The 16,045-nt window shown below is 41.9% G+C and overlaps 1 protein-coding gene across 1 annotated transcript in view; it reads left to right on the top strand.

The window, feature by feature from the left end:
* LOC129402573 (maltase-glucoamylase-like) overlaps nt 1-16,045 on the top strand; it is a 92,178-nt gene that overhangs the window by 35,471 nt on the left and 40,662 nt on the right. Inside the window, 6 exon segments of the mRNA XM_055129608.1 lie at nt 2,572-2,743; nt 4,389-4,505; nt 5,039-5,193; nt 7,597-7,681; nt 8,508-8,564; nt 9,316-9,440. Of these exon segments, the coding sequence (XP_054985583.1) occupies nt 2,572-2,743; nt 4,389-4,505; nt 5,039-5,193; nt 7,597-7,681; nt 8,508-8,564; nt 9,316-9,440 (711 nt within the window).

The raw sequence follows: 16,045 nt of genomic DNA on the forward strand, positions 1-16,045 counted from the left end.
AGAAGATGGATACTACCTGGCACAGAGGGAAGAAGGAATCCAGTATATATTTATAGGAAGCATAAAATAGGAGAAAAATGAATGGCAAAAATGATGAATGACATAAAGAGTACCTTGAATGAGGTCCAGAGATTAATCAATAAGTTGTAAAAGCAGAACTCAAGTCCATTTCTGTGTAAGTCCAGACCCACACATTTTTCTCTGGGGCGCACTGCCTAGAATAGAGTATGAAGGACTGAGTAACTTCCAGACCTCACATGCTTTGGGGTTTTAGGTACTGACTCAGCATCTGCTCCCATGTTTTATCTACATCTGTGTGTGAACCCAATTTATAGGGAGGAAAATGCACTGGTAATCACACCCCGACACTGTAACAACAAAAGTGTCAGACCCAAACCCCATGTAGTTAGTACCACAGTCGTAGATGTAATTCCACCCTTCTTGAAATTGATTGGAATGAGTTGTAGAGCAAAAGCTTTTAAGGATTTATGGGCTGATGTGATAGTACAGCCAGTAGGGTGCTTGCCTTGAGGGACTTAATCCCAGGGTGCCACAAATGGTCCCCAAGTCCCACCAGCAATTATCCCTGAATGCAGAATCAGGAGTAAGCCCTCGGCACTGCTGGATATGGCCCCCAAACAAAATAATGTGTATAGTTAAAAATAGAGATTACTCACACTTATATTTACTTATATAAATGTACCAGTACAAATAGAATTCTTTTGGTAATTTTTTTATTTTCAAAGAGTTATTCACAGTAATTTATTACATTCAATATTTCAACACCAATCCCAGCTCCATTACACCTTCCTACCATCATTATTTTAAATTTTTCCACCACCACGCAGGCCTGCCCCAAAAGCAGATGCTAAATAGTTTATTTTGTATTGCTTGTTACGAATATTCGACTGAAAATGTTCCAAAAAGTTTTCCTTAGAGGAAAGTGTGTAAAAATGGTTGTATCTCATCTTGGGGCCTTCAACCTCTGAATTAGAGATCATTAATATGTTGTTAGAGTTTGAGTGCTAATATATATACTTATAAGTATATATTTTTAAATCAAGATTGGTTGTCTTCTACCTTACACCCATCAAACATGGTATGATACTCTTGGTATATCAGTGGCATACTTGTATGAAATTTCAGAATGCATGCTTTTGGAATTCTAAAATTTTTTCATAGGGTGCTAGAGTGAGTCTCAAATAGAATTCTTAAATTCTTTTTACATCTGCATGTTTAAAATATTTACTTAAAGAAAATATTATTCAAAAAGAAGTTCCAAAAGGATATTAGTAAGTTTATTTTTGTGAATGTTTAAAATGACCTGCTGTGACAGACAATGTGTATACATCTATGTGCAGTTAAATTTTATTTTCATTTCATAAAAGTTTTATGCCTTGAATGATTAGTCTTTTCAAAACTGGTTTTGAAGCTATTTGAAATGATGACATTAATGATGTCTGTAACACATCAAAGCACAACATAAACATATTGATGTGATCTGGTTCCAAGAATAACTTTTTTAAAAACAATTCTTTCTTTCTTTCTTTCTTTCTTTCTTTCTTTCTTTCTTTCTTTCTTTCTTTCTTTCTTTCTTTCTTTCTTTCTTTCTTTCTTTCTTTCTTTCTTTCTTTCTTTCTTTCTTTCTTTCTCTCTTTCTTTTTATTTTATTAAATCACCATAAGATATAGTTATAAGCTTTCATGTTTTAATGACAATCACACAATGATAAAACACCCATCCCTCCAGTGCACATTTCCCACTACCAATTCCCCCACTCATACCCCACCTTTACTACCCTCCCACTGCCTCCATGACAGGCAATTTTCCCCAAACTCTCTCTCTACTTTTGGGAATTATGGTTTTCAATATAGATACTGAGGGGTTATCATTTTGGTTCTTTACTTTCAGCATATATCTCCCATCCCAACCGATCCCTACAACCATTATTGTCTTAGTGATCCCTTCTCTATTCCAGCTGCCTTCTCCCCACTGCCACTCATGAGGCAGCTTCCAACTATGGAGAAATCTTCTTGGCCTTTTTTCTACTGTCCTTGGATGTTAGTCTCATGTTATGTTCTTTTATACTCCACAAATTAGTGAAGTTCTTCTATATCTGTCCCTTTCTTTCAGACTTATTTCACTTAGCATGATGCTTTTAATGTTGATCCACTTATATGCGAATTTCATGACTTCATCCTTTCTAATAGCTGCAAAGTATCCCATTGTGTAGATGTACCAAAGTTTCTTTAACCAGTCATCTGTTCTGGGGCACTTGGGTTGTTTCCAGATTTTGGCTATTGTGAACAGTGCTGCAATGAACATATAGGTACAGATGTCATTTCTACTATGCACTTTTGCACCCTCTGTATATATTCCCAGAAGTGGTATTGCAGGGTCATATGGAAGCTCAATTTCTAGTTTTTGAAGGAATGTCCATATTGCCAAGAACAACCTAGAAATAAAGAAGCCGGGTATTACTCACTGTTTAGATCCTCATGTTGTGACTTTCTCCCTTGATCTGGAGCACACTAATGATACCTTCTAACTCCCCAAATCTCTCTCTCCTAGAGCTGCCAAGAAAATATTCCCCGGAAAGAGGAGCTTTATACTAACCCGCTCTACCTTTGCGGGATCTGGCAAGTTTGCAGGCCATTGGTTAGGAGACAATGCAGCTACCTGGGATGATCTCCGGTGGTCCATTGCTAGCATGCTTGAGTTCAACCTGTTTGGTATTCCAATGGTCAGTCCATATTTTAAGTACTTTCACAAACCTCAATTTTTAGAAATTCCCATTCTAGAAACTTTCAAAATCATAAGTTTCTCCTTTCTACCCTCCATGGCCAGAAATTTACTCTTTTGAGTGCACACATTCTTTTGAAAGTGGAGCACATAAGTCTGCTCCCATGGTATTCTTTCTTGGGCTGCTTTATAAAGATAAAAGTACATCCTGATGTATTATATATGCAATAATATGCTCAAGTCCTTATACATGCTATGGATCGTTACACAAACTGAACACATCTCTAAACCCTGCACTCAGAGAGGCGCGTGATGCTGCCTGCATTCAAAACGCTTTTGGAATGTTTTAGTTAAATTCAACGTATGTATCCACTGAGGTCATCTACATGCAAGGTGTTGACTAGGTATGCCTGGTGATAATGGCGAATGAAAGAATTATACTGTTAGAAACAGCTTCCTTTTTACCAAAGACTTTACAATTTAGTAAGAGAAGATATAGATGCAAGCAAATAGTTATGACAAGTTGCAAGAGAGATAAATAAATCAAAAATACATAATGAAATGTTAGGAGAGATTTTGAGAAAGGGGTTTACTAACTCTGACAAGGATATGAAATACAAGGAAGTTGGAGGAGAGAGTCAAGAGAAACCCTTTGGAGAACTTGACACTTAACTTTGAAAAAAACACATTATCAAGCTCACAAGGTAGGTTCAGAAGTTAAGATAAGCAAAAGCAGCTAGGGGACTCATAAGGACTGGTATGTACAAGTGGATTAGACAATGCTTTGGGGAAGAATACTTGGAACTAGGTATTGAGGACTAAAACAGTAAGCCCCAGTGGTATAGAGCATATTTTAATAGGGGAGTGGCCGTGGAGTGGCATTTGGAAGATTAATTCTGATAGTGTGTGGGCAAAGTAATGAATGCTTGAACCTTGTAGATGGATAGATTGAGTAGAGAGCTTGCCTTGCAAGCAGCTATCCCGCATCAATTCCTGATGGCTCATAAGGTCCCCTGACCTCTTCAGGAGTGATCCCTGAGCATTGAGTTAGTGGTAAGTTCTGAGCACCAGTGGTGGACCTAAAACAAAAAAAATATATATCATCAGTTTTTCTAACTACTCTTCATCAAAAAGAGATTTACTTATATTACCCCATTTACTGGGCTGGAGTGATAGCACAGCGGTAGGGCGTTTACCTTTCACGCGGCTGACCTGTGTTCCATTCTTCCGCCCCTCTTGGAGAGCCCTGCAAGCTACCGAGAGTATCAAGCCCACACGGCAGAGCATGGCAAGCTACCCGTGGCATATTGGATATGCCAAAAATAGTAACAATAAGTCTCACAATGAGAGATGTTACTGGTGCCCGCTCAAACAAATCAATGAGCAACGGGATGACAGTGACAGTGACAGTGACCCCTTTTACTAAAACCCTATATACTCATTTAATACAAGGAGGAAACTGAGGCACATAAAAGGAAAGCAATATACTCAAGCCAACCAATGGAACAGAGTGGACACAGGGTATTACTCATTCTTGAGCACATTGTATTAGCCTCCTTGGGAAGAGGTTAAAAAGTTCACTTGGGATAGGAATCTCAGGTGGGGTTGAGGAATTAAGCACACACGATGCGTGTGTGTCCTTTCAGGTAGGGGCTGACATATGTGGTTTCTCAATGGACACCACTGAGGAGCTCTGCACACGCTGGATGCAGCTGGGAGCCTTTTATCCATTTTCCAGAAATCACAACAGCCAAGGTTTCATGGTAAGTCCCCCATCAGAATGAACATGGCACACACTGGGACTGGATTCTGTCTGGGTCCTTGGCAAGATGTCTGTGGATACAGTTCCTGTAGGTGCTTCACTCTGGCTAATAAATGCTGCTGTTTACAGTGGACCAGAGCTTGCACTGCTCCATTCACACACGTGCTGTCCCAGACCCTGTGCCTGCTCCTACTGCCTCCTGGGAATGGTGGGTCTAAGGGGTTCCATCTGTGCACACGAACTCCATTGCTCATCTTGCAATAAGAATTTAATGAGGCAAAACTTTACAATGAGACCTGCAGCAGCCTCCAGAGAAAAGCACCCTAAGCTGTGAATGAGGCAGGATGAGACGCCAGGTGAAGAATGGCCACCTGCTTGGGGAACTGATGGCCCATTGCTTAACTGGGATGCCGGGAGGCCACTAAGGTCTTTCCACAAAGAAACTCCGGGTTGTTATGAAAGGAGCCTGGAACCTTGCATGTGTTCTGTTCGCAATATCCGTATTGCATGTACAAACCCTTGTTTCCCTCATAGGAACAGGATCCCGCCTTCTTTGGAGCAGATTCTGAAGTGGTGAAATCCTCCAGGAAATACCTGAACATTCGCTACACCCTACTGCCCTACCTCTACACCCTCTTCTATCGCGCCCACACCAGGGGAGACACCGTGGCGAGGCCCCTTGTGCATGAGTGAGTTGACCAAACCTAAGGGATTTTGTTAATGCAAGTGGGGGTCAGTGACTGTGTTAATAAACACCAGAGCAAAGGCTAAAGTAGTCTCCCATTATATGTAGGATACATGTAAAACTCTGGTATCCAGTTGGTATTTGCAAAGTTATTGCCACCCACATACTATATTAGGGATTAAGTGTTTGTCTTTGAAGACTGTTCTCTTGTGGGAGAAAATTACCCTCCAATTCCTGAGACTTGGTGTCTGCTCTCTGTTCTGCAACCAACTAATTCTCTTAGAAAAATCATCCAAGTTCTTTCTTTTGAATCATTTAAAAGATTCAATATCCAGAAGGTAACCATCTCTTCTGCATCACACTATGTTCAGGCTTTAGGGACAAGTCTTCCGTTTAAAATAATGAGTTCCAGATTGGTTATTGGCTACGAACAAATAAGGATAATTAAGAACATCTCTTTTGAAAAAAATATTATTTATTTATTCAATTGAATCACTGTAAGATACACAATTAAAAAACTATTCATCATAGGTTTCAGTCATACAACGTTCGAACACCCATTCACTAGTACACATTTCTCAAACCAATGTCCCCAGTTTTCCTTTCTCCACTTTCAGCCTGACTCTATGGCAGGCACTTTACTTCTCTCTCTCACTCTCTCTCTCCCTCCTCCACCCACCTCTCTCTCCCTTTTGGGCACTATAGTTGTCAATGCAGATACTTAGAGGTTATCCTGTTTGTTCCTTTGCCTATTGTCAGCATGTGATTCTTTTCCAAAGTGATCATTTCCAACCACATTGTCATAGCGGTCCCTTCTCTATCCCAACTGCCTTCTTCCCCAGAACCTGAGGCAGGCTTCCAACTACGGACCAATCCTCTTGGCCTGTGTTTCTACTGTCCTCCAGTATTAGTCTCATACTATATTTTTCATGTCCCACTAATGAGTGCAACCATTCTATCTCTCTCCTGACTTGTTTCATTCAGCATAATACTCTCCACGTCCATCCATTTATAAGTGAATTTTATGACTTCATTTTTCCTAATAGCTGTGTAGTATTCTATTGTATAGATGTACCATAGTTAGTTGCTTTATCCAGTCATCTGAAGAGCCTTTCTTTGTCAAAATATAGTTACCTCCCTTCTGTGTCTGACATTCTAAAACTCTCTAGCGCAATGCTACATCATTCTCACGAATTTGTTACTTTGGGCAAAACTTAGCCACTTTCTGAAACTTTCTGTTAAAAGGCAGATGGCCTGCAAGAGAAAAAATTATAAATTATCTGTCACTTCGTTGGGGTTGGGAGGGAATCGAGTTTAGTTTTTTCTTAGTACTCAGTTGAAGTTTTAAAATACATTGCTAATTACACTGATTTTTCAAAGAGGGGGCATAGTAAATTAAGTTACTGTCTGAAATCATTGCCTTGCATAGGTGCTGAAAAAGGAATTTTTTCCAATCTTGGAGAAGAATCAGAGGGTTTTGGGGCTGGTGGGTTGGATCTGATTGTAGAAGAAGGGCGGTGGGGTTTGAGCGTACATCAGAGTAATTTGGAAGGAGTTGCCCTGGGAGACAGCCCACTTCTTTTTTTTTTTTTAAAGAAATATTTTATTGAACCACCGTGAAAACAAGAAAAAAATACAAAGCTTTCAGGTTTAAGTCACAGTCAAATACTGATTAAACCACCATCCCTTCACCAGTGCACCCGTTCCACCACCAAGAACCCCAATACACCCCCCTCCCACCCCACCCCCCATCTAAGTAGCTAATGATATTCCCATTATTCTCTATATATATTGAGTACATTTCATATTTCCATACAGAACTCACTATTATTGATTGGAAATTTTCCCCAACAATCAGGCCTGCCGAATAGGCATCATCTAATAATTTCTCTTCATTGGTAAGAGTGAAGACTTTGAGTCCGCACGGCCGCGATAGCGGCCGCGCGGTTTTGGGTTTCTAATATTTTAGCTCAGTTCACAGTCAAAATGGATGGCTGCAAGAATCCGCTCTGGTGCCAAAATGGGTTAGGAGACCTCAGGATCACAGTCAATAGGCGCGGAGGCTCTGCTTCTCGTGCCGCGGCTCTCGGTTCATCTCTGGGCGGAAGGCGCGCCGGGAACACCCCCCCTCCCAGGACCACCTACAGGCTACGTCACTAAAGAAAGTCCTACCTCCTGGTGGAGGGGTCTTAGAGGGTGGCTCTCACCGCGTGGCTGCTGCCGCTGCCGCCATTTTCGCTCAGAAAAATGGGGTGGAGAGGGAAAAAAATCCCTCCCCGGGCTGCACGAGGTTGTAGCTCAGTTCACAGTCAAAATGCATGAGACAGCCCACTTCTTTTAGTCAGCTTGTGGGGAGAGCTGTTAGGGACGTCGCCTGCATCTCAATGGTCATCTCTCCCACTTCCAGGTTCTATACTGACAACAGCACGTGGGATGTGCACCAACAGTTCTTATGGGGTCCCGGCCTCCTCATCACACCCGTGCTGCAGCAGGCAAGTGTGCCCCCCACCCAGATACACTGGCCTCAGTTTTCATTCCTGTTGTACCCTGCATGTCCCTTCCTGCAAGCATTGCTCTTGATTTTGTTCCAAAGATAATATCAAGAGATATTTGAAAGATACTAAAAAGATATCAAAATTAATATCAATAATGGTAATAACTGAAAAAATACTAGACTTAAGTATATGGTGGGACCTGTGGGACCAGGTTCCCAGACAGTGTGGAACCATCAGCATCTTCCTGTAAGTTTGGGAGCAGTGTTCTCTGTCTCCAGAACATCCTAGAAGACTTGCTCTGTGTCAAGAGGCAAGATAGGACAGAGACCAGGAAGACTGTTGTCTCTGCTGCTTCATGCTGGTCAGAGAGAGGACACGTGCCTCAACCTTGAAGGGGACAGAATAAGAGCACTCATCTCTGGGGTCCGTTGGGAATCCACTGATAAAATCTTGCTCTGCACTCAGGAATCATTCCTGGGATACTGGGGATTGAGCCTGGGTTGTCCACATACAAGGCAAGTACCCAACCCACTGTTAGATCTCTCTGGCCCCCAAAGCTGAAGTTTGTTTAACCACAATATGCTCCATTTAATGATGATAATGATGAAGATGAAGATGGTAAATATGCCTTTTGTCTTTTGGGTGAAGGAATGTTTGCCAAGTTATTGCTTCTATTCCTACTAGAAGACAGACGAAGGGTAGGTGCTATTTGATAATAAAAACAAAGGTCATTTATGGACTCAGGTAAATGTGAATTGGTTTTAAAAAAAACATTCCTTAGTAAATATTAGAAATGAAGAACAATATCTAATTTTGATTCCAGGGTGCAGACAAAGTGGAGGCATATATACCGGATGCTGTCTGGTATGATTATGAGACCGTGAGTATCACTGACTTTTTCTTCAACTCCGTGAGGCCAAGCTGCAGCTATAAGACAAGGTGTGCACAAGCACATCCATTTGTGTGACTGAGCAGTGTTCCTCTAGTGTTTGCCACAAATCTGTGGCTAAATTAAAGAATTCTAATTGCTTTGTGACAATCTTAGTAAATGCACTATAGCACTGTCATCTCATTGTTCACCCATTTGGGCACCAGTAATGTCTCAATTGTGACTCGATGTTACTGTTTTTGTCATATCGAATATGCCATGGGTATTATGCCAGACTCTGCCATGCAGGCGGGATACTATCAGTAGCTTGCCAGTCTCCCCGGGTTGGCCGCATGCAAGGCAAACGCCCTACCCACTGTGTTATCACTCCAGACAATCTTAGTAATGTCTGAAAAAATACTTCCATACGCTTTATTTCAGCAACAAGGTCAACTTCAGTATGTGGACAATTATTGAGAGGACCGATGGACAATTTGACCTTGATTGGTAGTCAGATTACTTGTTATAGGAATGACCAATTCTTATAATACTTATCTAATAGCCTCATTATGATCAACATGTTCTCAAAATCTCCCAGCTAATGTAAAACAGATTACTCTGAGTTTTCTTTTTCTCATGCATGATTGATTAAACAAGACATTGGGTTGGGTGGGGAGAGGAGAGAAGTGTGGATAACTGAGCCCATGAGCTACAGGTGAGTCTGTGATGGGACTCAGGTCTTGGCTTTGTCTGCCTGCCTCAGGGAGCCCAACTGAACTGGAGGAAGGAAAGAAAGACCATGATGCTTCCTAAAGACAAAATCGGACTTCACCTCCGAGGAGGCTACATCTTCCCCACCCAGCAGCCAGCGACAACCACAGTGGCCAGGTACTGCCCAGCGGGGAGTTTCCACTGAACAGAAATGCTGACTAAGCTGAGCAAACTGTTTTCAGGTGTTGTCCAAATGGAAGAAGCTGAAGCATGGTGTGGGTGGTGGAGAGGAAGATCACTAGGGTGTGTGTGTGTTTAGGTGGGGTGTGTGTTTCATCAAACTCTGCCCCTTGGGTTGGGCATGGTATCTTCTTATTTCTTATTGTATCACTGTGAGATACACAGCTACAGAGTTGTTTATGATTGGGGTTCAGTCAGACCATATTCCAAATCCATCCCTTTGGCTTTTCACCACTGTACATTTCTCACCACGAGTGCCCACTTTTCTTCCAGCCTACACCACCCCACCCCCGCCTGCCTCAATGACAGGCACTTCTCTCTCTCTCTCTCTCTCTCTCTCTCTCTCTCTCTCTCTCACACACACACACACACACACACCATCACACACACACTCTGTCTCTCTTTCTTGTTCCCTCCCCGTGGAATATTCTTGTTTTAAAATTTTTTAAATTTATTTATTAATAAATTATTCATAATTATTTGTTGCATTCAGTACTTCAACACAAATATCCCTACCATTGCATCTTCCCACCACCGTTGTTTCCAATTTTCCCAACCACTTTTCAATCCTGCACCTATCACAGGCCCTGAATAATTTAGTTTGCATGGATTGTTATAAAAAATTCTCAAAAAATGTTTCCTTAGAAGAAAGCGTGTGAAGATTGCTGTATCTCCACCATGGAGTCAGTCATTAAGCCCCTGTATAAGAGTTTACCTTGGATAAGATGTTACAGGTTAAACTTTGTGTGCTTATATTTTGTTAATTGAGATTGGTTGTCATCTATTTTATATCCCATCTAACGTGGTGTGCTACTCATGGTTTATCAGTGATGTAGAGTTTGAGATGTTGCATGGCTGCAAATGAGGCTGTGCACTCCAGGATTTAAAAAAAATTGAATGGGATGATACAGCTTGAGTTAAATTTTTAACTGAATGGTGACTTTGGGTGCCATGGCTAAGTCAGCCTGACATGGAAGGCAGTTCATGGCCATGACTGCTGAGGCTTCCAGAAGAACAGGGAGATGTGGAGAAGTAGCCATCCCCAACTCTCTGAGAGCCTGGAGATTTCAGCCACAAGATCTGCATAACTGAGATTTTTAACAAATCAATTTCTGGATGAGGTTTATTGCCAGTAGTGAAGTCAGGCCATGAGCATGGCAGCAATTGTTCAGTGTGGAGGTTTTCGGCTATTGGGGCTTTGTTTGGGAAGGTGCTGGGCTCACCAGCCCCACTCCGGGGTGCCATGGATGACTCATCATCTAAGAAAGCTGTGATTTGGAGTTTTTATTCAGATGATTGGGAAAAAAAAACCCTTAATCTCTGCCCCACCTAAATCTATCGCATTTCTCTTCAAAACACACTGACTACCAAATGGTCAAACTTCCGTGTTTTTTTCAGAACTGATGGAACTTTAGCCCTAAAACCTCTCAGTTTCAGCAAATGAGGTCTGTGTATCACCCTGCCTGCCTCAGTCCAATCATCCATCCATCAGGCTGTGCTTTTGATTCATTTACTTTAATTTCTAGGTTATTGATGAGTGTGTATGGTGGGGGGTGAGGAGCTGGAGAGGGGAGGTCCATCTTCTTTTTCCAATTGCCTCAATTTCTCATTTTTTTCCCACTGAGTAATTTTGTGATACGAAATAGACTTAAAAGTTACTTGTGAAATTTCTGTCCCCTTATGTTCCAGTTCTCTCATTGCCCTGATTTAAGTCTCAAATCACAGATCCCCCTTTTTTCCTCTTTATTTACTTTTTAATAAGTGAGCCACTATGAGGGTACAGTTGCAAATTTATTCATCTTTGTGCTTGTGTTTCCCTCATACAATCTTCTAGAACCCATCCCTCCACCAGTGTCCATTCTCTACCACCAATGAACCCAGTATCCCTCCCACCTCCCAATCCTGTCCCCCACCGCACCCCACCCCACCTCTGTGACAGGGTATTCCATTTTGTTCTCTCTCCTTTTGGGTGTTGTGGTTTGCGATAGGGGCATTGAGTGGCCATCGTGTTCACTCTCTAGTCTACTTTCAGCACGCTTCTCTCTTCTTGCATGGGGTCCCCAACCACATTTTTCTTGGTTTTCCCTTTTCTATCCAGGCTGCCTTTCCCCCAGCATGTGAGGCCAGCTTCCAAGCCATGGAGCCAACCTCCTTGTATTATATACTACTATTCTTGGGTGTTAGTCTCTTATTCTGTTATTTTATATTCCACAGGTAAGTGCAATTTTTCTATGTCTGTCCCTCTCTTTCTGACTCATTTCACTTAGCATGATACTTTTCATGTTGATCCACTTATATGCAAAGTTCATGACTTCATCTTTTCTAACAGCTGCATAGTATTCCATTGTATAGATGTACTAAAGTTTCTTTAACCAGTCATCTGTTCTCAGGCACTCGAGTTTTTTCCAGATTCTGGCTATTGTAAACAGTGCCTCAATGAACATATAAGTGCAGATGTCATTTCGACTATACCTTTTTATATATCTGGGAATATATCTCCGGGATATATTCCCAGAAGTGGTATTGCTGGATCAAATGGAAGCTCAATTTCTAATTTTTTGAGAAGCGTCCATATTGTTTTCCAAAAGGGCTAAACCAGTCGGCATTCCCACCAGCAGTGTAGAAGGGTCCCTTTCTCCCCAGATCCTCTCCATCAGCGATTGCTTTTGTTCTTTTGGTTGTGTGCCATTCTCTGTGGTGTGAGGTGGTATCTCATGGTTGTTTTGATTTGCCTCTCCCTGATGATTAGTGATGCAGAGCATTTTTTCATGTGCATTTTGGCCATCCATATCTCTTCCTTAGAAAAGTTTTTGTTCATTTCTTTGCCCCATTTTCTGTTTTCTTCCTGTAGAGTTCAGCCAGTGCTTTATATACCCCTGATATTAACCTCTTATCGATCGGTATTGGGTGAATATCCTTTCCCATTCTGTAGATTGCCTTTGTATTTTGGTCACTGTATCTTTTACGGTGCAGAAGCTTCTTAGTTTAATGTAGTCCCATTTGTTTATTTCTGTTTCCACTTGGTTGGTCAGTTGTGTGCCATCTTTGAAGATACCTGTAGCTTCAATATCATGGAAGGTTTTGCCAACCTTGTCTTCGATGTACCTTATGGATTGAGGTCTGATGTTGAAATCTTTAATCCATTTTGATCTGATTTTTGTGCATAGTGTCAGGTTGAAGTCTAAGCCCATTCTTTTGCATGTGGTTGTTCAGTTGTGCCAGCACCATTTGTTAAAGAGACTTTCCTTGTTCCACTTCACATTTCTTGCTCTCTTATCAAAGATTAGATGATCATACATTTGAGTTTTGTGTAGGGATATTCCACCCTGTTCCACTGGTCTGCGGGTCTGCCTTTGTTTCAATACCATGCTGTTTTAATTGTTACTGCTTTGTAGTAAAGTTTAAGGTTTGGGAGGGTGATGCCTCCCATCATCTTTTTCCCAAGAATTGTTTTAGCTATCCCTGGGCCTTTGTTGTTCCATATGAATTTCAGGATTGCTTGATTCATTTCTTTGAAGAATTTCATGGGTATTTTTATAGGGATTGATTTGAATCTGTATAATGCTCTGAGGAGTATTGCCATTTTGACAATGTTGATTCTCCCTATCCATGAGCAGGGGATAGGTTTCCATTTCCTCATGTCCTCTTTTATTTCATGGAGTAGCGTTTTATAGTTTTCTTTTTTTTAAATTTTATTTTATTGAGTCACCATTTGGAAAATTACAATGCTTTCAGTCTTAAGTCTTAGTCATAAAATGCTGAAACAACCATCCCTTCACCAGTGCCCATATCCCACCACCAAAGACACACACAAAAAAACCACAGTACACCTCCCATTCCGCCCACCCCCGCACCTCCCCTCGCCTTGTAACTGACAAATTTCACTTTACTTTCTATTTACTTTGGTTACATTCAATATTTCAACACAAACCTCACCATTATTATTAGGAGCACCCCACTAGAGTCAGACATGTTGTGAAGAGAAATGAGGTCGCGCGGCCGCTACTGTGGTTTTGTATTTCTGTACTTTAACAACTAAGTCCAGGGAGATTTCTTCCGGATCATTGCAAGCTGGTAAACCCCATCTGTGGTCGTCATAATATGGCGGTCCCCACGCCCTTCATCCCCGGCAAGGGACAGGCGAGAGAGAGAAATACCTTTCCCCTCCTGGGCGGGCATGGGGTCTCGCTTAGTTCTCTGGCTGGAGACAATCTGCAAGGAGCAGTCCATGTTGAAGTTGGTTCAGCTGGGTCTGGATTCACGCTCATGCAGCTGTGGAGGAGCCGCACGCGCATGCGGCCCCCGGGGTCACATCTCGGCAGTGGTGGGAGGGGCTTTATAGTTTTCTTTATAGAGGTCTTTTACTTCCTTGGTTAAGCTGATTCCGAGGTACTTGATTTTCTGGGGCACGACTGTGAATGGGATTGCTTTTTTCATGTCCCTTTCCTCTGCCTCATTGTTTGTGTATAGGAAGGCCATGGATTTTTGGATATTGATTTTGTAGCCTGCAACTTTACTGTATAAGTCTATTGTTTCTAAGAGTTTCTTAGTAGAGGCTTTAGGCTTCTCTAGATATAGTATCATATCGTCTGCAAATAGTGAGAGCTTGATTTCTTCTTTTCCTACCCGGATGCCCTTAATATCTTATTCTTGCCTAATAGCTATTGTAAGTACTTCCAGTACTATATTAAACAGCAGTGGTGAGAGTGGGCATCCTTGATTTGTCCCTGATCTTAGAGGTAAGACCCTTAGCGTTTCCCCATTGAGGATAATACTTGCTATAGGTTTGTGGTAGATGGCTTTGACTATCTTGAGGAAAGTTCCTCCAAAACCCATTTTGTTGAGAGTTTTCATCATGAACAGATGTTGGATCTTGTCAAATGCTTTCTCTTCATCTATTGATATGATCATATAGTTTTTATCTTTACTTTTGTTGATATGATGGATTATGTTGATTGTTCTCCAAATGCTAAACCATCCTTGCATCCCCAGGATGAATCCCACTTGGTTATGGTGTATGATCTTTTAATGAGTTGTTGGATTCTATTTGCTAATATTTTGTTGAGGATCTTTGGGTCGGTATTCATCAGGGATATTGGTCTATGGTTTTCTTTTTTTGTGGTGTCTTTGTTTGCTTTTGGTATTAGGGAGATGTGTGCCTCATAGAAACTGCTTGGGAGGGTTCCTGTTTTTTCAGTTTCCTGGAAAAGCTTGAGGAGGACTAGCAACAGGTCCTCCTACGACCCTCCATACCCTGTTCCCATCGCCACGCCTCTCTGCTTGCTCCCCAACTGCAATGCCCCTGTCCTGCAGGTAATCAGTCCACCGTGAACTCCTCCTACTGGGCTTTGGATGGCTCTCAGGCAGGCTCCGCCCCTCTCGACCCTCCCATGACCCTCCAGACCCAGTTCCCATCGCCATGCCTCTCTGCTCGCTCCCCAACCCTGTCGCACCTGTCCTGCACTGAGCACTGCCAGTGTCTCAAGTGTTTACTGTGGCCGTGGCCTGTATATCAGGGGGGCGTGGTTAGGAAAAGGGGGCGTGGTCTCCTGCCGGAGCAGCCACAGTTATTATTTTTTTAGCATAATCTGTATAACCTGTTTTTTTTGAAAAATTCCCTGGCCATCTCAATCAGTCTATATCAGCAGTATATTAGCTTATTCTAACTTCACAAAACCTATCCATGAACAATAGAAATTTTGCAAGGAGAACATAGCCTTAAACCTTCACTGATGCCCCACATAAATCAGGATGAATGCCTGAGAGTAAGGAAGAATTCTAGTATAGGAACAAGGCTACCATTATCAATTGAGGGCAAACAGAGCCCTTGCTCCTGCAGCAAGGGGGAATAGGGATAGACAGCTAGAACGTTTCAACTCTATACTTCCATACCAATATGAAGAAACAGCGAAAATCTCCTCCATGAAGAGAGGATGAAGAAAAGATTCCAGAAGCCACAACAGGGGCTACCCACCTATACGACCTTTCAGAAAAAGAATTCAGAGAGGAAATCTTGAGGAGAGTTGATGTACTCCAAGCAACCATGGAACAGACACCCAATAAACTAAGGGAAGATATAAATGATGCATTGGAGTGGTCCACCAAGAAAATGCAGGAAGAAATGAGAGCAGAAATGTCAAAGCTACGAATGGAAGTCACACAAATAAAGGAATCAGTAGATGAATTAAAAATCTCAGTAGGAGCCCTCAACAGTAGAATGACTACTGCTGAAGACAGAATCAGTGAGCTTGAAGATGAGCTGCACAAAGTTGGCAGGCAACAACAAATAATGGCAAAAGACCTCAAAATGGCCCTAGAGCGAATCAGAGTCGTAGGGGATGACCTCAAGAGGAACAAAGTAAGAATCATTGGAGTACCAGAAGCACAGGGAAGTAACCCCAAATAAAAAAACACAGTGAAAGACATCATTGCTAAGAAATTCCCAGAGCTGGAGTAGGCAGGCATCCAGATCCAAGGAGCCCGAAGAGTACCAGCAAAAAGAGACCCGAATAAAAAGACTCCAAGGCACATCATAGAATGAT

This window comes from Sorex araneus, chromosome 1 (assembly GCF_027595985.1).
Source record: "Sorex araneus isolate mSorAra2 chromosome 1, mSorAra2.pri, whole genome shotgun sequence".
In the NCBI taxonomy this organism is placed as follows: Eukaryota; Metazoa; Chordata; class Mammalia; order Eulipotyphla; family Soricidae; genus Sorex; species Sorex araneus.